At 40.3% G+C, this 21,276-nt stretch overlaps 1 protein-coding gene across 3 annotated transcripts in view; it reads left to right on the top strand.

Moving 5' to 3' along the window:
- The window catches only part of nbas (NBAS subunit of NRZ tethering complex), a 122,656-nt gene that overhangs the window by 26,678 nt on the left and 74,702 nt on the right, over window positions 1-21,276 (top strand). For all 3 annotated transcript variants that reach the window (XM_029496822.1, XM_029496823.1, XM_029496824.1), the window contains exons 20-32: window positions 646-750; window positions 1,263-1,399; window positions 4,045-4,131; window positions 5,190-5,343; window positions 8,491-8,676; window positions 9,997-10,170; window positions 10,473-10,606; window positions 13,556-13,618; window positions 15,096-15,218; window positions 15,311-15,413; window positions 15,674-15,751; window positions 15,867-16,021; window positions 19,295-19,407. In XM_029496822.1, coding sequence (XP_029352682.1) covers window positions 646-750; window positions 1,263-1,399; window positions 4,045-4,131; window positions 5,190-5,343; window positions 8,491-8,676; window positions 9,997-10,170; window positions 10,473-10,606; window positions 13,556-13,618; window positions 15,096-15,218; window positions 15,311-15,413; window positions 15,674-15,751; window positions 15,867-16,021; window positions 19,295-19,407 — 1,612 coding nt within the window. The remainder of the gene's footprint in view (window positions 1-645; window positions 751-1,262; window positions 1,400-4,044; window positions 4,132-5,189; window positions 5,344-8,490; window positions 8,677-9,996; window positions 10,171-10,472; window positions 10,607-13,555; window positions 13,619-15,095; window positions 15,219-15,310; window positions 15,414-15,673; window positions 15,752-15,866; window positions 16,022-19,294; window positions 19,408-21,276) is intronic.

Raw genomic sequence — 21,276 nt, 5'->3', positions numbered from 1 at the left:
AATGACGTCTCTCTCTCTTTATTCGGACATTGTCATGGTAACTGCAGCACTTGTCAGATTCCTTTTGCCCCGATCCATTTTCTCTGCCTGTCTATGAATATGATATTAGGGTTTTTATCATCCCGACTTGGGGTGCTTTGTCGGCATACGGCCCATTCAAATGCTATCCATCAGACACACACACACACACACACACACACACACACATCTGCACAAAGACACACACTTGAGTGTAGAGGATGCTACAGAGATTTTTCACATGCACACAGACATAAATCCTTCTAAGCCAAAGGCCAGGACAACAAATGTTCCCTCCTGACATATGCCTATGCAGACTCTCTGTCTCTCACTCTCTCTCTCTCTCTCTCTCTCACACACCTTCACAAAAGGGTAAGCTATTTCTATATGCTAGAAAAGTTAAATGGCATATATGTCGATTTTTGCCTTCAAATACTCATTTGCAGTCACACCTTGTACTCATTCTCTCCCTCTGTGTTGGACTCCATTTGCTCGGCACCAATTTTTGATGGAAAGATAACCCTCTGCCTCACAAATATCTTTTTATGAACTACAGTTGTATTCCATCTTTGAGCTATCCTTCTTATCCACCCTCCCTCCCTTCTTTCTCTTGCTTATACTCTCCAGGAGATACTCGGTGGCCCGCATGCAGCGGAGCAGAAATACGATGCGGAGTTCTTCAAGAAGTTCCGCAGTCAAAATATTGTTTTGTCAGCAAGAAACTATGCCAGGGTAAGATTGCAGTCTGACTTCTGAATATCCCTCCAAACTGTCTCACTGTGTTTGAGCTTCCTGTAACTCTATGTAGCAGTGATGTACATGTTGACAGTTTATAGCTAAAACATATGTGGTATAATAATGTACAGTTTTTATTCAAAGAGGTGCTGATTCAACTGTATGGTAATTTGAAAGCTGTGGTTTTAGGTGTTAATGAACTGTACTCTCTTGATATTGGAAGATTTTTATTTTATGTTCTTCACATTCTTCACCTAATTGATTATAAACGAAGTGGAAAGATGAATAGACAGAATAGAACTGAGCGTATTTTTCTATATGTTACACATTATATTTTCTTGTTTTTGCGAATTTGCGTGGGAAGCTATGACATTGTATCGAAAAATGTAATTTAGTTAGTCTACTACTTTTTTTTTTATTTCATCAAGGTCATTACATACTCTTTTTTTATTTATAAATTCAGTAAATTCAGTTTTTGGCTGTTGAATTGTATATTTTTCTTTCTATAGGAGAGTAATGTGCAGGCCCTGGACATTCTCTTCACATACCATGGTGCAGATCTCCTCCAGCATCGGCTAGCTATCCTTTACAATTTTCCAGAAACCACCTCTCCACATGAGTACACCATCCTGCTGCCTGAAGCCTGGTGAGACTCTTCCAAACACACAAAAAAAGATCATATAGTTATAAATACTTACAGTTTTACCTGCAAACAAGAGTTTAAAAAAAAAAAAAGATTTAAAATGTGTTTTAGAACAAATGTTTAAGTGCCGAGGTGAAGAAAGTTAGGAGAAAAGGAAAATGCAAACCAAGCTGTATTTTATACTTATTCATTACATGCAAAAAATACTTGAAAATTTAAGCACTGATAAGAAAACTATCTGTTTACATACACATGAAAAACAAATATGAAACCTTACATTCCTTATTTAATTCTCTTTGCACAAGTACAACATTACAAACAGAGAAAGAGCAAAAATACCCCCCCAATGTCTGAAACTCAAAACTTTCACCTCTCTGGAACCCCACTTTATACTCCATTGTAAATTAAAATCATTGAAGCAAAAGAATTGCATCTCTCTCTGAGTGCATGCGCAAAGGTCTTTCTCAATTTTTCTTCTCTGTTGTCACCTTCACACAGCACCACTTTTATTTCTCCCCCATCCTACACGAGCAAGCACAGCAACAAAATCAAATCAAAGACACCTAATTACGAGTTTAGTTTAGTTTAGCTTATGAAATGTAAATTATAATAAAATATTAGCTGCAGCTAATGCACCTGTAGTTTTCATTGTAGCTTTTGCATCACATTATATTTCTGCTTTGCAAATGAAAAAAATTTGAAGGAGAGTGAGTTGGTGAGAGGGATTGTTTGAAGCGGATGATGGAGGAGTGTTTTGGGGGGAGGAAATCATTCCTCGCACACCATGTTTCACTAATACATGTGAAAGACTCCCCATTTCCTCTCGCTTTTTCTTGCCTTCATCCGACATTATATTAAATAGCTACATAAACATATGGATACTACGTTGTGATGCAACAATTTAATGTATTAAAATATGAGAATCTACATTTACAAATAGACAAATTCAAACAATGCTAAGGTCCTCTGGATACATGAGTTAGAAATAATTGTTTTTATGGTTTCCACACACGCTCTCCATATTCTCAGACACGCACACAGCACTGCCGTTTATTAGCCATTTCTGTTTGTAGGGGGGTCAGGCGGCTGTGGCTCTGCAGTAAGCATCCATCATGGCTCTGCCGCTGTGGGGCAGTTTCCTATTTTCCCCAGCCTGTGAGTGCCAACTGCTGCTCCACCAACACTTGCTCCTGCACTGCAGCAGACGGAGCCAGCTCAAGCCATCTGTTTGGAGCTATATACTAAAGTCTTGTTTTGCTGGAAGGGGGAAAATATTCTCTTGTAATATTGATCAGTTCAACGAGGGGACCTCTAGATGCGTGGCAGAATGCGTAATAGTTGTGTTTTGTTGAAAATTTTGCCTGTAGCCTACAAGGGTCAGCCGAGTGGAAATAAAAACAGGCTCAAATGCCAGATCCAAGTTTGTTTTGCATCTCCATTTTCTTCCTGCCCTGCTTCCCTGGCTCGCTCAGGCTGACGTGAAGTAGATTAGGAGAGCGGGTGTGGAATAATTCATTCCTCCCATCGATATTCGAGCACTCACACTAATATTTACTCTCCACCCTCTAACCTGGCTGTCTTTAATGAGGAAAGACGACCAAGGAGTTAGGGAATGATGGAAAAAAAGAGACCGAAAGAACTTCACTTCTAGAAAAAGTAGCTAGCCTTCTCGATCTCTGTCATCTCAGTGTTAAAATTTCCAATCTTAATGGATGAACTTCTGCTGCCGTGTTGGTAAAAATCTTCCTGCTTTTGTGTCCTGACATAAATCACATCAGCTGCTTGGACACTTCTTATGTATTTTGTGATTGGATAGAATTTATGGCCGTGTTAAAAACTGCTGCAGCGTGTGTGCACTCGGCCTTTAACTGCACCAGAGCTATAGATGATTTGTAGCCTTCTCTATCTCCTTGAGTTTTACAACTGCAGTACATATTCTTCTGTCTACAGACAAATAGATAACAAGAATAAATGCATTAATCCTAGAATAAGAGATAAAACAGCTTCTGTTCACTCTAGTGTCTCAGTGCAAGTACCACACTCATATACTTTGTGTGTGTGTGTCTAAGTCTTGTCAGCACTGACGTGAGGTTACTGAGTCATTCTTCACTTTGGTTTCTTTCCTCGTGTGTTCCCTATTTATCTTCCTCAAACCTGTCACACTCAAGGAGACCAGCAAGAAGTAAAGCTTAGTACCAACCTGGCATTTAGAAAAGGAGTCTTTGCTATTTACAACAGAGGATTGACTCTCTTCTCGAAAGTTGACTGGTTTATTGTTATGCTTTTGTATTTGTTCCCCCCTCTAGTCTTTTCTTTCCTTACTTTGCTCTGCTGTTTCCATTTCCCATATGTTTCTACCTTTTACCAGAATTTCCCGGTGCTTTACGACCATGTTCAGTCTGAGACAGTAAATGTCTTTGTGGATTTATCATGTGCCATTACAGGTGGGTGGGAAGGAGTTGTATTAGTTATTTTTTGACTCCTTTGCACTGATGTGTGTGGGATTTTTGTTGCATTTGCACTTGTGTGTGCATTTCCCCAAAAACATACACTTCTTCCATTGTCATATCTCTCTCCTTTGATATTTCCTTGCATTTTTCTTCACCATTGCCTCTTCATTACTATTCTCTACCTCTTTTATTTTCCAGCTTAGATGACAGAGGTGAGTTGGTGTTGATTCCGTGGGACGAGCAGAGACACAGAGAGATGGACTGGTGTGAGGCAGAGGAGTGCAGGTAAACACCACCCTTGACATGAATACACTGCATTATTGGATGGCACACAAAAAATTATAAGAAACCTGGTTTGGAAATTGCTGAGATACAGCCTGATAAACTCTCCCTGTACTCAGGATAATTAGGCCTCTTGCCGTGTAGGATTGTTAAAATTCATGCTCCATACAGGACAGATGCTTGTGTTGGCATCATTATGTGAAACAAAACATGACATCCTATTATCCAAATGTTAAACAGAATCATAACAAACTAATACCAGATCTTGCTGCGCTGCCAATTAATGCCATTTGCTTGCTTCTGTAAGGAGGCCAGTTTCATTTACAATTTTATTTAGCAAGCTCTTTTTTCATTACTCTTTGGTGTCGAGTCATAATATCAGTTGGCGGTTGTGGTGTAATTTTGATACTGTGTGGAGTTGCTGTGATGCCAGCAATGTTCAAGACTGTGTTTATGGCATGTTCTGTTACCCACACTTCCCTTTTGTGTATCCTCTGCCTCAGTGCTCTATCCTAATTTTTCATATTTTTCTTTTTCTCCTCTCCCTTATTGCCCAAACTCTGTCTGCTCCCATTGGAGAGATAAGGCTGGTGATACTGGCTGGTTGTTATTCTCAGCAAATTCCATGAAAATCCCATGAAAAACAATGTGTTAGTCTTTCCAACCCTTTTTGTGACCTTCAGCCCCCAAGCCCATTTATTTCTACTGAAAATAGAAAGCATTTAAAAAGGGTCATGAATGTATTATTTTTCTTTAAGAGAAATAATTTCCCAGCTGGGCTCTGTAGTTTTTAACAAATTCTACTCCAACTTGAGTAATTATTGCATCTGTTCGGTAAATTTTTCAGCTGGCATTCTTCTCAGTGTGAACATCAGTAGGACAAAGTGTGCACTGCAGTGAATGCACATGGCAACTGCAGCATAAGCCAAAGATGAAACAGAGGATCAAATTACACATTTGGCTGTATGATAGATGAGGAGTTGCTTGTTTTTTGTTTTTTAAAGTCATGACCTCTCCAAATAGCACGTAATCAAAAACTTCTTCCCCTATGTCTCCCTCAGAACGGTGCTGGACCAGAACCTTTTTGATGATGACAGTTTCCTTTACGAGGAGGTTCCCGAGCTGCTCAGGTTTCGTACGGACACGCCCTCCATTGAGCTGCTCACGGACTGGTACCAGAGCAGAGCCCAGGATATTGATTCCTGCTCTAGACAGGTGTGAACACTCTCAAGAGGTTTTTGGGTTGGTTGAACTCCCTCATACAACAACTCTTAGATATTTGAATCCTCTAATTGTGGCTTGAAACAGAGGAAAGCTCTGTTCAGGCAGCTGGTTGTGGTAAAGTGAAGCGTCTCTTAACAACAGCTTCATAGAAGTGTAGAATTTTGTATATATATATATATATATATATATATATATATATATATATATTTTTTTTTTTTTTTTTTTTTTTTTTTTTTTTTTTTAAATTTTATATATTTTTTTTTGCCCTCACTGTAGCCTGGCCGTAAGTTGTCCCTTGGTAATGATAAGTCTCCTCTAACCATGGGATAAACTCCCTTATTAAAGTGGAACATTTTATACCCTGCTGAAGTTCTGCTTCCAGATCTGTGTGTTTAATTGAAACTTGCAAAAACAACTGCAAAGAGGAAGCAAAGAGGACGCAATGGACATTTGGCAATTGGGAAGGTAATTGCTGCACACTTCTTTTCTTCGTGCTCTCCTCTTTGATTGGACCAGAAAAAAGTGACAGGTTGGGAATCAGACTGCAGAAGGGATGCTGCCAACCTCCATCAGTCAAGGTCACTTTGATCCTATCTGTGACAGTCATTATCATATTTGCCATATGGACTTCTAATGAAGGGTAACCAAAGCTTCTGTCATTTGCGTTCTGTTGCTGTAACTGAAAAATATGACTTGATAGGACTTGTTTATTGGAGTAATGGGATGTAACCGTTGGAGCTGCCTACTCTGTCCGCCCACACTATCCACAGTATAGCTCTGTCCCCTCTGTACCTCTTTCTCAGTGATGGATCAAGGTTGTCACAGTGCTCTCTTTTGTCTTTGTGAAAGCATTAACTGGGGTGCAGTCATATCTTTGCCCTTCATTTCTCCATTTCATCCCTTTCACTGGGTGTAAGGAGGATGGAGGAGAAGAGTTTTGGGGGTCCATTGCTCATCTTTGAAGACAACTGGGGAATCGTGCCTTTCATCATCCACTAAAGAGGAAGAGTGAGACACTGAGCGACTGAGTGTGTTTGCGTATAAAGGAAGTCTTTGTTAATCTTTAGGAATCACACCAGCTCTCTCTTTCATTCTCTCCCTTGTTCCTTTTTAATTAGAGCTCATCTCCTTTTGCTCTCTGACGCGTTACTCCAGGAGCCTCTTGGGACAGCCCCTAACTCTTATATTTCTTGCTTTTACACACACTTCTTTTTCTCACTCTCTGTGTTTGTGTGTGAAAGAGAGAGATTGGTATAGCCCTGTTGCCATTTGCTTCTTGGCTTCTTCTTCTTTTTTTTTTCTTTTTTTTTTTTGCACCCCTCCTTCCTGCCCTCCCTACTTTTTCGTCTCATTTATTCTCTCTCGTTTGCACCCCCCTCCCATCCCTCATCTGGCCATGTTTATGCTTGGAAGAGCGTTTTAATGGAGGAAAATGGGGTTTGATTAAAAGGAGCCACACAAGAGGAGGCATTAGTGTTCTAAACCAGTCACTGAGTGGTGGGAAGCAAGGCACTGAATGGGAAGATTGACAAGATGAATCAGACAGAGAAAGAGAGGGGCGGGTTGGAGAAAGCAGAAAAGAGAACAACAACCAACAGAATGAAAACAAAGATAAAAGATGTGCCAGTGCATCATCCCTAATAAACTTAGGGTATATTACAAACCGCAAAAAAGGGGATGGTAGATGACAGGACTAACAGATGGTGAGGTAAAACCAGAAAACAAACTTATGGAAAGAGCTTTCTCTGGGAAAGAAAATAGCCAGTTATTGGGGTTAGGGGTGAAAGGATACAACAAAAGGGATATTAAAAGCAAGTGTTGTGTTAAACACTGTTGGCAAGAAAATGGTACAAAATCAGAGGGAAGCTTTGGCAGGGAGGGGTAATAGGCGTACAGTGAAGGCGAAGGGCCAGACTGGGAGTTCGAACAGAGGCCAACCACGATAACTGTTGCACGGTTTGGTTAATAGAAGTTAAGAAAGAAGAAGAAGAAGAAAAAAAAAGCATAGTTTGTGAGTAATGTTAAACTTGTGTATGAAATAAAGGAATGACCTTGGGTGGACAGGAAAAGAAAGAATGATCAAATTTAGATGGGAAATGAAATGGTAGTCTTCTACTATAGTGGTGAGGGAGAGATGGAGGGCGCAAGTTGTTACATAGCAGAGAATTATGGGGGGAGGCCAGAGAGAAGAGGTCGTAATTAAAAACAGAGATTTTAACATCTGAATTGTCTGCATTCAGCTGGGGAGTCTATCTCTGGAGAGCAAGGAAAGAGAGGGAGGAGATATGGAGGATATTTGCTCACAGAGCAATAGACTCCTCTCTTGTTGCATCTTATTGCTCAGGCTCTGACTCGTGATGCTTTGGGTTATTCCTTGCCCATGTGTATGTGTACAGCTCACACATCAAGGCATTCAGCTGTTTATATAGTGTGAAATGAGTTAAGATAAGCTAAAGATGACAAAGTTTAAGAACCTTGTGTATAAATGTGTCTCTGTGGGCTTATGCTTGTGTACAAGCAATATGCGGTGCTGACCACCGTGTCAATGGGCTCCTTCTCTAAAAGCTGGAGAGAAAGCAATCATTGCTACAGTGCTAGTGGCATCTGCTATTGATTGGCTGGCATCCACAGGTGGCTGGGCATCGATTAGCTGGGCGTGCTGCCAGCGTAGAGGTGGTCGGATATTGATTTGGTTGCTCTTCTGGATGAATTTTATTGATCAGAGAAGCGGGAAGCCCAGGTCCTCCCTCTTTTTATTTTCCAAAGACTAATGATTGGATGTTAGTAATGACTGACAAGTGTTACCTGTTGGGATATTTTTTTCAATGATGTAGCACGCTGCCATTAAAAGTATCTTTGTTCTCCTGCTGCCCAAGTCTCTTTGACTTGGTGAGGTGGAGAGGCACAAGAGAATTCATGTAGAGTACCCGTACAGTGCACTCCAAAATTCAACATGAAGAATAGAGGTAACTTAATAAATAGCACTATCTCTGAAACTTAAATAATTCGATTGCATGCTGTTAGAAGTTGAATTTGTCACGTTATTCGCTTTACCTCAGGAGGCCAAGTGCACTGCTGGCTCAGGATTTGGCTGTTCTCTTGTTCTCTCTCTTATTGGCTTTACTCTCTGTCTGTCAGGTGGACTGTGCCCTCTCACTGGTGCGCCTGGGGAAGGAGCGAGAGATCCCAGGGCTGGAGCTGCTGTGTGATGATTTGGTCACCATGGAAACACTTGTGTATGAGACATCATGTGAACTGAGTCTGACACTTAAAGATTTACAGCAGCTAAGTGACATTGACAAGCTCTGCCTGCTTATGAAAAATGTAAGTTACATCATTTGCATCTTTTACATTTTTGGTTGCAAACTTTTTTTCTTTAATATTTTTCTAAAACAGAAGTTAGTATGAAAGTAATATGTTAATATCATAAAATTAAGTAATTTTATTTGCATTTCATTATATATTAGCTGAATTATAAGAGACTATCTTGTTCAGAAAATCAAATAATTCCTGAATTTCAAGTTCCATAGTGTGATACTTGAAAGGAGGTAATCTTTCAGTGTTGCTTTTATTACATAGCCAATATTACCATAAATGGCTGCTTACTTGGAAGTATTTGGAAGTATTTCAAGCAGCCAGTTGATCTTGGCTGTATAACAATAATAACACTTTCAAATTGCTTCTTTAATCCTTGACTCTTTCTTGCTATATGCCAATTGCAGCTTGAATTGGCAAAAGAGACAAACATTTTGAAATTTAGAAAATGTATCAAATAGCAGTTGAACAGTAAATCTGTTTCGTTCCTGAAATCTCTGACATTTGACAGCTCAAATGTCTAATCCAAAGGCAGCAAGAGAACCGTGAAAGCCTGTAGTCCTTAGCCGGTAGTACGGTTACAAGTCCCCTTTGAGCACATAATATGAGCTGTCCTCTAAATTGTCTCTAATAACTGCCAGCTTTCACCTGTGAGGACCACTGCCAGTAGGATCAGCCATATAGGCAGGCAGCCAGCTAATGTTGTTGACTGCACTAACACATGCTGTTTGACTGGTACTCCCTTTGGGTGCTGCGTGTGCGCGTGTGTTGCGAATGTTTACCAAACTCCCCTCGATTGAATCTATCTCTCTGCCTGTGTCTGATGTCTTTCTTTATCAGAGACCTATACAGCAAAGTAAAAAGGTTTGTGTGGGTGTGAAAGTTAGCTTTCAGCATCTGAATATCTTTTAAATCGCATTTTTTTTCTGTGGAGACTTAAATGTGTATCCCAAGTCAGAGCTGCCACACGAGACGTGCAAGACCCAGCACAACCTTGACATGCGCCTGCATAGTTTGCAGCACTACCAGCATACTGTGCCTTACTGCCTTTATTATACTTCAGTTTCAACTTTAATTGCTTGCCTGTCTTTCAAAGAAGTGTAATTTGAAGTAGCTAGCATCTTAATTTATATGCAAGTTTGTACACTGCATTTCTAATTTTACGTTTCTATATCACAAGACAATTTCCAAAATTAATGATGCACAATGATACGGTAAGAAAACAGCGGCCAAGGGAACTTTAACCCTTTTCAGTTTATGGACCTGTTCTTGTCCATTTCAGTATGCTATACGAGTTTCATCTTTAAGTAACTGTCTTTCTGTCACCAGTCCAACACGGAACGCTATGTCAAAGATGCCTTCCAGTGGATGGTGCCGTTCCTGCACCGCTGCGAGGGGAAGCGAGAGGGCGCCGCAAAATCTCTTCTCAGCGAGTATCTGGTCAGTCTGGCCCAGCAAGACCTCACCCTGCCCCTCATCATCTTCCAGCACTCCAAACCTGATGTAGGTATCTGAACACCGAGGACGTCACACTTGGGCAACCATAAACAGGAGTACAGCAAAAAAAATGAAAGGACACACTCTGTCTTCCACTGTTTGTTCCATACATTACAGCCTGTGCTGTAAATGTTATATTTATGACAGCAAAAGGTCCCAGCCAAGGACAGGCTGGCTGGCTTTAAGAATATATTTAGTACACATTAACAAACAGACTAAAATAGACTAGAAACATTAACTGTAAGAAAAGAAAAAAAAAGACAGTCATGTCTTCCACTAACCCTGATCTTTTCTGTCCTCCTCTTCAGTGCCAGCAGAAGACCATCGGAGACCCAGACCAGCTGATGGCAGTTGCTCTGGAGTGCATCTACACCTGCGAGAGAGATGACCAGCTCAGCCTCTGTTATGACATCCTTGAGTGTCTGCCACAGAGGGGCTATGGGTCAGACACACACACAAACACTAGAAGTCATGCATGATCTCACAAACACACAGGTGGCCTAATATCATCTAATTATGTAAACCATGAAGCAGGTTGCCTCTGCGTCCACTCCCTTTTCATTTTTTCTATCACCCCCTTTTCTTCCTCTTTCGTCAGACCTGTCAGTGAATATAACTATCACCTCTGTTCCTGTCTACCTCCCTTTGCACCTTTTCTTTCCTTTTCCTTCTCTGGCTTTTTCATGCTTAATTCTGACTCCAAGGAGCCATCAGCTAGCCTCCAGTCTGTGGCGTTTCCTGCCTCCTACAATTGCTACAGCTGCCCCTCTCTCCTCCGCCTCCTCTGCTACACATTTTATTTCATATGGCAAGGGGTCCTGTTCTTTAAGTCCCCCATGATGCTGTCTGGATATGCAGTGCATTTCAAGCAGAGTGCGTGGTAGTAAAGCACTAAAGGGAAAAAAGCACAAAAGAACAAAATTACTTATAAAATAGACTTGTAAGATGCCAGTGCAGCTTAAATGAGTTGGAGTGACGCATTCTCACATGCATAATTCATTCTGTTGGCACATTAATTGGAAAATTAAATCCGTACTATTTAAGAAGTGCTTCATTTTATTGGCTAATGAAGCAACTAAACTTAATAACAAATCTGCTTTTGACCTTTTTAAATCGGTTCACATAGCTGGCTTTACCTTCACCATGGTGTGCCATGCTGTGATAATGCACATTTCCCGACACTCTCACAGGAGGGGATAAATGTACTGAAACAAGACTTTATGGTACTTTTTGGGAACTGCACCTGCCTAAGCCAAGCTGTGCCGAACAGAGTAGGTCTAATGCAGGTTACTGCAGGTGCTGGTTTTTAAAGCTTCCGTTGCCAGTTCAAAGCTAATGAGGTGCAAACAATACGCTGCTCCTGTATTAAGTCGACTTAGGACGTAGTATTGAAAATTCATGCCTCTCCTATGCTCTGGATTTCACAGCAGATAGCCTAGAGGTTGCAAGATTACATCAAATATAGCCATTTTGTTTTTTCTACACTTTCTTTCGCCATACTGTAGATATTCCGGTGGCTGCGTAAAGTCATTGTTAATACAAATTCGACTGCATTGGTTTGGATTCCCAAACGTAATTTATTTGTTGTTTTTAAACTATAAATTATCTCTTGATTGCCTCTATTGCCTTGCTACCTAATGATTGGTTGGTCATTTTCATTTTATTGGTATTATCCTCACAGAGTTGGTAGCAATTCTTTTACTATAACCAATCTTGCTATTTGTACATTTTGAGAGGGCAATTATCATATTTATTACTACAAATGTCTTTTAATACTTTTAGTATAATCCTAGCAGTAATAGATAGTTAACCGCAATAGAAGCCAGCTCTGAAACAAAACAGTTTTTTGGTTTTGTCTGTTCTTGTTTAGGGTGCTTGTTTTGAAATAATTTTGCTGCCACACTATAGCAATTCGACTGTGGCATTCAAAATTGCACAAAACAGACTCAGCAATATAATGTCTTTATTAAAAAAAAAAAAAAAATCTAAAGCATAAAAATGTACAGAGTTTATTGTCAACAATTTATATCAGAACCAGTTTCCACCAAAAAAATTATTCATACTAAAACTACAGAAGTAGTGCTTTGTTGGGGCTGGAAAAAAACCATTATTGTTACGTTTAAGCCTTCAAAAATCAAGAGCGAGAGCAGATGTACAATACCAATCCTGCTTCACATTATTACTCAGAGAGATGAGGCGCTTTTAAGTGACAAATGTGGGGAGGAAATAGACATAATAACATAGGAGGATATGGCATAAAATATTTTCATTGTGCTCATTCAGCTCAACAAAGGAAATGTAATTCATCTCACTGAAAACATTTATAGATTCAGACGTGGCAGTATCAAATTGATATTGCGTTTTATTTTTCAAGTTGCAGTCAGAATGGTTACTGAACCAAAATGGAAATGTTCGCTACTAGTAAGATGTATTCTCTTAATTTTCATTTAATACTGAGGTTTCGCATTGATAATTATTAACTCAATGCAGTTTTATGGAAAATATATGATTGCATATTATGCTCTTACGGTTTCTTTCTAAATCATTACCATACTGCATTTCATATTAACATTTCAGTTTTCCAGACAGGCTTCCTTTCTGCAGCAGTTGGATTAGCTCTGCTGCAAGGCTATTCAGTATATGCAATGCCTTCAACTTCACATTCATCCCAGGAGTGATTTCTCTGACTTACTAAGCTCCAAAATTGCCACCGCAGCTGAGAATATCACAGATTTGCCAGCTAGGAGAGAAATGACAACGGAATAGTTTCAACCCAATTTTGTGATTTCTTTTTTTTTTTTTTTTTTTGTTAGACAGCTTAATTAGGTCTAAATCTGCTCAGAAGAATGTAACATGCGTTCACCCTGGGAGAGTGTGGAAATGGGCTAGGGATTAGAGAGAGAGGAAAACGGGTAGACAGGAAAAGCAAGGGGCGGCGTAGCAGAGACAGAGAGGTAGAAGAGAATGATGTGGGGAAATGAGTTGAGAGGTCAAGATTGGTTTGTTTGTCGGTGTGTGTGTGTGTGTCAGAGAGATCATTTTGGATTCACAAAAATAGATGAATGCACACACACTGATGCCAACACAAGGAAGGTTGTTTCATTGGGGTCAGTACTCTCGTGGGGGACAGGCCAGACTGACCCAGAATCCTTTGCCTTAAGGCAAAGCATCATAGAGTCTTATTTTTAGTGCTGAATTAGTACAGCCTCTCGGAGGTTTACCACACACACATGCTGTATTGTATGAGTACACAAGCAGAAGTGCACTTGCAGTCACGCACTTCTTTAAACATAAGATATTTCAATTTAATAATTTTTTTTGCCCCATATTTTGGGTTTCTACATGAACACATATTAACCAAAGCTTTTGTTGTGTGTCTGTCATCCTGCAGGCCAGAGACAGGCATTACCACTTCACTCCATGATCAGGTGGACAAACTTGAGAAGCACCTCAGGTATGTCAGCTCACTTTCACCTTGCCTCCAGAGAAACAGTTGAATTTCCATACGGAAGTTCATTTCAGGCTCTCTGATATGAGGATTTAAAGTGAACAAGGATTCCATCTGACTCTTCATCCATGCATTTCTATCGTGCTCATTTGGGGGCATTTAAAGTACTAAAGAGAACAGCTCTTCAGTTTAGCAATTAACTCTACTCTACTTGGGATATATTAATTTGTACCAATTTTTGCACTTCCCTCACCCATTATGGGCCTGATAGAAAGGTGGAGGAGAGACATGGTTGCAAAGTCAACACGTGCAAATGCACGCACGCACACATGCACCTTCAAAATCAAAGAACCGCGGTCCATTCCATGGTTTTCATACAGCCTCCAGAAATTTTTGTGTTACAGGTCAAAATCACCTATATGTCTCTCTTGCTCCTCCACCTCTCCTCAGGGTGAACTTCTGAACACCGAGAAGTGATTAGGAAGAGGGAATAAAGATAAAGGCGGGGGAGGTCGGGCGCCTAAAGGGAATGGGAATGTAGATGATGATGGGGAAGCAGCAATAGGAAAGCCTGTTTTCGAGCTCGGTGTTGGCCTTTACAGGCGAACATCTACACACATTTACACACAGGCACACACAACCACACACAAACACACCCTGGGGAGCCTGGTAAGTGTGTTTATGTATATGAAACACTGTGACTCTCTCACACACGAACATACAAATAGACACACACTCGCACTCAGATGAATCAGGCAGTAAATGTGAAGTGTCTACTCTCCGAGCGCCTCCAGAATAAAAGTTGTTTTCAGCTGCTGCGTCTGCCACATTCTGGTGTATTAGTATGTACACAGGGAACATACAAACCTTCTCACATATTGTATACACTAGACTCAAGCACACATGGTTGTACAAATCAGGACTTCTTGTCTGTCGCCATCTATTGCTTATACCCACACACATACAGCCCCACACACATAACCCACACAGGCACCTGTTTACTATGGTAATGACTTGCAGCAGAGAGCGAACATCTGTAGCAGCACGACCCTGTTGAGACTCTGGGTGCCATGCTAATCCCACACTAACACACGCATGCACACAAATGCAATCCCACACGCTCTTGGTCTCCCTTGGTCATATAAGACTGCCGCTGCTCACAGACGTACACAAACGCATGCTTAAAAAGAGGTAGTGTAACCTGTTGTTGTGTTGTGATGTGTTGTTGCTCTACTGCGTTTCTCTGCTCTTTCCCCACCCGCACTGTGGCTTGCAAATGACTTCATGCTGCCAGAATAATGAACAGCTTAGAGCATACACATCCTGTCCTTCTCCTTACTCTGCTGTGGATATTTCAGGTTTTCTTTATTTTGGCATTTCCTGATATTTACTACTGCCAGCCCGTCCTGCCTGCTCCCATTGCTGTAAGAACATATTGATTATTGTGAAAATGTATGTGTCTGAATGTGCATGCCCTTCAAAGTGTGGTTGAGGTGCTGGAGAAACATGGACTACAGAAGCCCATCTCATATGTGAAGAACAGCCAGAACAGTGAAGAGGAAGCCCACCAACTAATGGTCAAGCTGTGTCGCCACACTGGCCGCAAGTATGAAAATCCGCATTAAGACTTGCATACACAAAATGTCCTTCATTATTCCTTGAACATACAGTGTATTTACACTGGTTGTGTGTGTCTAGAAACCCACCAGTAAGTGAAACGGTGTGGAGAGGACTACTTCAGGATTTGCTAGACATGCAGCAGAATGTCTACACTTGTCTGAAGCCAGAGACGTGCCACCAGGTATTAGACCTGATTAATGGAATACTTACACTTAACAGTATGCCTTGTTTAAAAATGGAACTTTAATTTAAGGTGAAAATATGCCTGTATGCACATTTTGCTCTTTAAATGACTACTAATTTACACATTAAATACATTTCCACCTCATAAAACTCATGGCACCTCATGAAATGAGGTAAAAACTTTTTTTTTTTTTTTTTTTTTTTTTTTTTTTTTTTTAGTTAAATATCATCTCTTTCTCTGCTCCTTGACTACATCAGGTCTTTGTTGAGTCCCTGCTATGCTCCAGCCGCGTGGAGAACGTACGCCTGGCAGGGCAGCTCATGCACTGCTCCAAGGTACATTAAATATGACTTGCAACTTCCCATTGGGGTCTCTAGATATTAAGCTGCCCATAATGAATTCTAATGCTGCAGTCTCATTGATGTCTTCATTGTGAATTAATGTTTCCAGGTCAGCCAGGATGTTCCTGTCAGCTTGTCATTCAGGGGTAAAGGTTACGCTCTGAAGGTGGCCTATGACAGCAGTGTGGAATTAGTGCTGGCTGCTGCTCGAGAATACTTCAACTCTTCCACAACATTAACAGACCCCTGCATGGGCCTGGCCAGGTGAGGAAAGGAATGAGAATGATTATTTAAATGCTTTTGAAAATTGCTTTGAATGTTTTCAGAGGCCATTTTGCTTATGCTTGACACTTTTGTAAAGATACTGTTGATTATAGTATAGGTTAGAGTCATGGTTAATGTTCGAAATTCAACATTGATGTCAATTTATTGGTTGACTGTAATTTATTTGCGACCGCTTGTTATGTGTGGGTGGATGTTATGTTTTTATGTTTGCATGGCTGGTCACACAAAAATTACAATGACTGCTTTTACTTAGTTTCCCTTCATTATATGACAGGAAGCTTGTGCCAAGTGTTTGTATGTGTGTTCATTTCTGTTTTCAAATCTCAGAGGGGGGGCACTGGGTGTCTAACCTTTCCGTCTGTTCTGGGTGGGGAAGTAAGATAATAATTGGGCCATTACTCACTTATAGCAACTAACGCGTACACTTGGACAACTTCATCCATTGTACCACTCCCACTGCATGCAAGCTGCTTGTGTGCGTGCGTGCGTGTGTGTGTGTGTGTGTGTTTAAAAACAGAAGGTAGTTGCGCAACATTTGTTTATCACTCTGAAATTAATAGTCCTCACAGAGTGAAAGTTTGTCTCCTTTGGTCCTTTGTGCCAAACACTGAGACACACACATGCTCAGACAGATACACTAACTGCACCTGTCTGTGTCCTGAATTGATGTGGTCAGTGGGACTTAGCAAGAGTTTACACAAGAACAAAGAGACTAAAATGACATGAGAAACCCCACTGAACTCTTGGGAGAGACAAAAGTGTGACCAAGCAGACCGCTTTTTTCCATCAGCAAAAACAAAGCTGACTTAATTCACATTCAATATGCATTTGTTTGCTAGCGTGTGAACTTTGGTGATCATAAACTGATCAACCGTAAGATTAAGGCAGCTGACAGACCAAGTGATTTTCTTGTGACAACAGCACCTGTCAGTCAATACCTCAGACAAGTGAACATTTAGTCCTGGAAGTTGATGAGAGGGTGTCAGCAAAAATGGGCAAGGATAAGGCCATGAGCGACTGACAAGGGCCAAATTGCGATGCCGGAAACTCACCAAAACTGCAGCTCCGTGGGATATTCCTAGTCTGCAGGATTTAAAAAATACCACAGCACAGCCTCAGGTGTCAGAGCTGTTATGGTTGATGCAGGCAGTGTTTAGTGGTCAAAAATCATATTGTGTCATCTCAAGTCTTTTCATGTTGTTCTTCTTACAATTTAGATTACCCTTTTTCAGTAATTTAAATTGTTCTGTTGGAATGTTTTCTTTTCATTTGGCTTTCGGTTGGTCTCAAATGCAATGACAAAACTGGGCAAGATGAATACAAATATGATACGTTTTATTAATTATAGTCAGACATCATGACATCAGGATTGTGTTCTTGCTTTTCAACTCATTTTCCTGCCTCTTTATCTGTGAGCTTTAAAACACAGACCACCTTCAGTAACTTGGGTTTTGGGTGTAGCTTTTTGAAATTTCAGAAACAAATAACTATTAGGCAGAAACCATGCCAAGAAGTCACGAATAAGTCCAGAAGCGATGATTTGTTCTGTTGCTGGTTGTCTATGGTATTTGAAAAAGCTCACCTTGCAAGACCTTGAGAAGATGAAATGAAACAGAGATGAAGACGGTGAAAGAAAACAGGTTTATTGCGTCAGCATGCGGCTACTGGATGTGCTGGATTACAGCTTGGTTTGCACCAAGAACTAGTTTTTTTTTTTACATAAGGTATCTTGTATTATTGAGTGTTTTTTTTTTTTTTAAAGAAAGATTAGTTATGTGCTAAGATTGTGGCTTTTGGACAAATACATGCCTGCAGACATTTCACAGGATGAGTACGTATTCAACATGCCCTCTTTCTGTTTCTCATTTGCCTATCCACAGCCCATCCATAGCCCTTTCGTCTCCCTTTCTTTTGCTAGGATGAACCCTTTGTGTGTTTGAAGAGTTTTGCCAAGCATGTGCACCCTTGTTAACAATCAGGAGCTGTGCTGTTTATAAGATGTGTGCTTAAGAAACCTCAAATTATGCTGATGAAGACACTTCTTCCATTAACTGCCTTTGTTCACTTGTGTGCGGGTCAAAGGGAACTGTGGATCTGTGTGCGTTTCTCTCTTGAATACAAAACCCCAAGGACGAGTTCCCTCCTCTGTGCTCCACCGATGCTGCTGATAGTTTCTCTCAAAGCAGTTGTTTTAACTAGGATTTATGTTATTTAAAAATTAATCATTTAGTGGTTTTTTTCTCTCTTCTTCCTGTCTCTGCTCTGTTTTTCTTCGCTGTATAATTGTGTGATTAAAAAAAACAAAACAAAACAAACAAACCCTGAAAATGTGTGTATACTTGCATTTTAAAAAGACACATACGCATTCAGTGTACTGTTACATTTGCTAAGTGGTGTGCTACATAATCCTATTAAGGGTAATGAGTGTGGATTGTGATGCAAGAGAAAACTCCCCTGTTGTGGATCTGTCAAATGAGTCTAGACTTTGTAAATAAACCCATATTAGCAGTGGCACCATGTTTCTGATCATCGTGTTGAAGCTTCACAGGCTTGATAACCACTTTCTGCAATAGCATTGCAAATCGGGACCAAAATAAGCAAAACTCTTCCTTTCCACACAGTTTGTCATGTAGTCCGTTCAGCTGCTACTGCTTTGCAACCATTTTGTGCAGTACTGTAAAATTAAATGTGAGTGGCCTGTTTTAAGCTTCAGCACTCATGTTTAAAATGGGTTCCATATGGCGTAGAACAAGTTGAATGATTTTAATGCGTTTTAATTTAATCTCTCCTTCCTAATAATTAAAGCAATAGTTTGATCTTTTGGGAAATATATTTATGCGGACAGTTTGAAGAGAAGATCATTATCACATTTGTATCTTTCCATTTAATAAGCAGTACTAGCCAGCACCCATTTATCCTAACTTAGCATAAACACTCTGTAGTTTTTATACATATTAAACATTTATAGTAGATATAAAGTATTAATTATAGATGTGCTGCTGGGTGGGTTTTGGTCAAACTAGACCCAGGGTCATCTGGTCTCAGACAGATGAATTTAGGTGATTTGTGTGCTATTATTTTTCCTTATTCCATATACAAAGAAACAACAACAACAAAAACAAAGTATGGCCTAATATCCCATACTCAATGTGTTATATCATGTTCCTCTACTTTGGAAAACCAAAGCATATTCATAGCATTTTTTTCTGACTGTTTTTGTTTGTTTTGTTTTTTTTTTCCCCTCTGTGCCAGGGTCTGCCTCCAGCTGATCACCGACTGTCCTCAGGCCATCCAGGAGGAACTGGACCTCATCAACGCCCTCGGCCAACTGGAAGACTTCAATGTCAGCATCCTCCCATTGCAAGGTACTGAGAAATGTTTGAGTGTGTGTCGGAATAAGAAGAAGAATGGCATTTGAATTAAACCCACCTGGTTTATTATCTTCCTGAATTTGTCTTCTGTGTAGCTGTTTTAATATAAAGCCAGCCCATGTGGTGGATGTAAGGACACACATGCGCCAGCCAACACTTCCCCCCCTTATGGTGTTAGTTCATATAATGCTCCATATGTCACTTCCACTTGCCACTATATCCTAAAATATGGTTATTTATGGATGAACTGTTAAACAAACATCTGCCTGATGGCTTAATTAGGATTGAAATGTTTGGTCTTTTCATGTGTGTGCTCTCTTGCATAAATACGCACCTGTCCCTTTTTATATCCCAGCTCCATTTAGAAACCTAACCAATCGGCATTCACCCTGTGCACCTTTTTCTCCTTAAGGCTTCACACCCGTACCCTACAGGCATAGTTCCTTATTAAGGCAAAATGTGGAGCCAAAATGAACCAACCTGCCCACTCATTGCCTCACCTCTGAGCTGCCATGTTGTTTGCTCCTGATGCCTCAACACCGTCACTCTCTATATCAAACCGAGCTGCCAGTGTGTAGCACCGTTGTGGCAGATGGCTATAAACTCCAGTTTCCTTTCTGTTTGCATCCCTTAATTTATCTCTTTTTCCACTCCTTCTTTGCATCCTTACTCATCACTTATTTCTCATCACTCCTTGGTGTCCACTTGAATAATTTTTTTCACTGCCCACTTATTTTAGCTGGCGAGATTAGATGAGAATGAGAGAGAGTTTCAGATGAAAGTGAATGATGGTGGGGAAAAATAAAGAGTTGTGTTCAAAGAAAAACTGTCAAATAATGACTATTATTACTATTTTGTTCTATGGGGTTTCTTAGAATCTCAGATTATTGTGTAAAATGTGTTTTTAGGGCTCAAGGCCAAAGTGCCTCCTCCACTCAGTATGGCCTTAGGAGTGCGTGTACTGTTTATTTGTACTGACCCAAGGACACATCCACCAATCCAGTACACACACAAATACACATTGTTTTTCTTTCCAGAAAAGTAAAATCCCCATCCTGTACACTAAACTGTCACACACTAAGATGAATGCAAGTATGAGGTGAAAGGATTTGAGCATAGGTAATCCACTTTAGGCTGTCTTTTGCAGCCCTCCTACAGAGCCTAAGGCGCTTCTTCTTAGACGCCACCCTCTCCAGAATTCCCTCTAGGCCTCGCCCAAAGTGATGCCAAGCCGTAAAGATCCTCAGTGGGGTGCCACAAAGTACAGAGGCCTGCGGTGACACTAAACATGCTATTTCTCAGGATTTCAGAGCAAGCTTCAAAAAACATGAAAATGGACTTTTGGAAGTTTCTATTTCTTGAACTCGAATTATGGAAAACATTTTAAATTTGTCAAAAAAATCTGTGCTATCCATTAGTGAATTGCCCTGAACTCATGTGTTCCAATATATTGGCCAAACAGCAATTGATGTCAGCTATCCAATAGCTATATTATGCAGTAAAATGCACTCTTTGGTTTTTTTTAAATAGGCACCACAAAGTGAAGATGCAAACCACAACAGCTTTGATTAAAACAAAAGTTGTATTTAGTCTCTTACTACTTGTTAACATGAATGATAATGCTATTTTGTAGGAATGAAGGATTAAAATATTTAGTGATTAAGATCAGTCTTTCAGGTTGGCTTCAAAGTGGAGTTTAATGGCAGTTTTTGGCAGATTAGCAAAATACTGTATGTATGGTGTTATTTAGCGTTCACGCACTCTATACGGACAGATAAGCACAGTAGATACACAGGCATGTGCGTCAGTGTCTGCAGCAAAAAAAATAATTTCAGCGATTTGGGTCTATTTTTCATATTGTTT

This window comes from Echeneis naucrates, chromosome 24, assembly GCF_900963305.1.
Source record: "Echeneis naucrates chromosome 24, fEcheNa1.1, whole genome shotgun sequence".
Taxonomy (NCBI): Eukaryota; Metazoa; Chordata; class Actinopteri; order Carangiformes; family Echeneidae; genus Echeneis; species Echeneis naucrates.
This window is presented reverse-complemented; position numbering and strand designations above follow the sequence as displayed.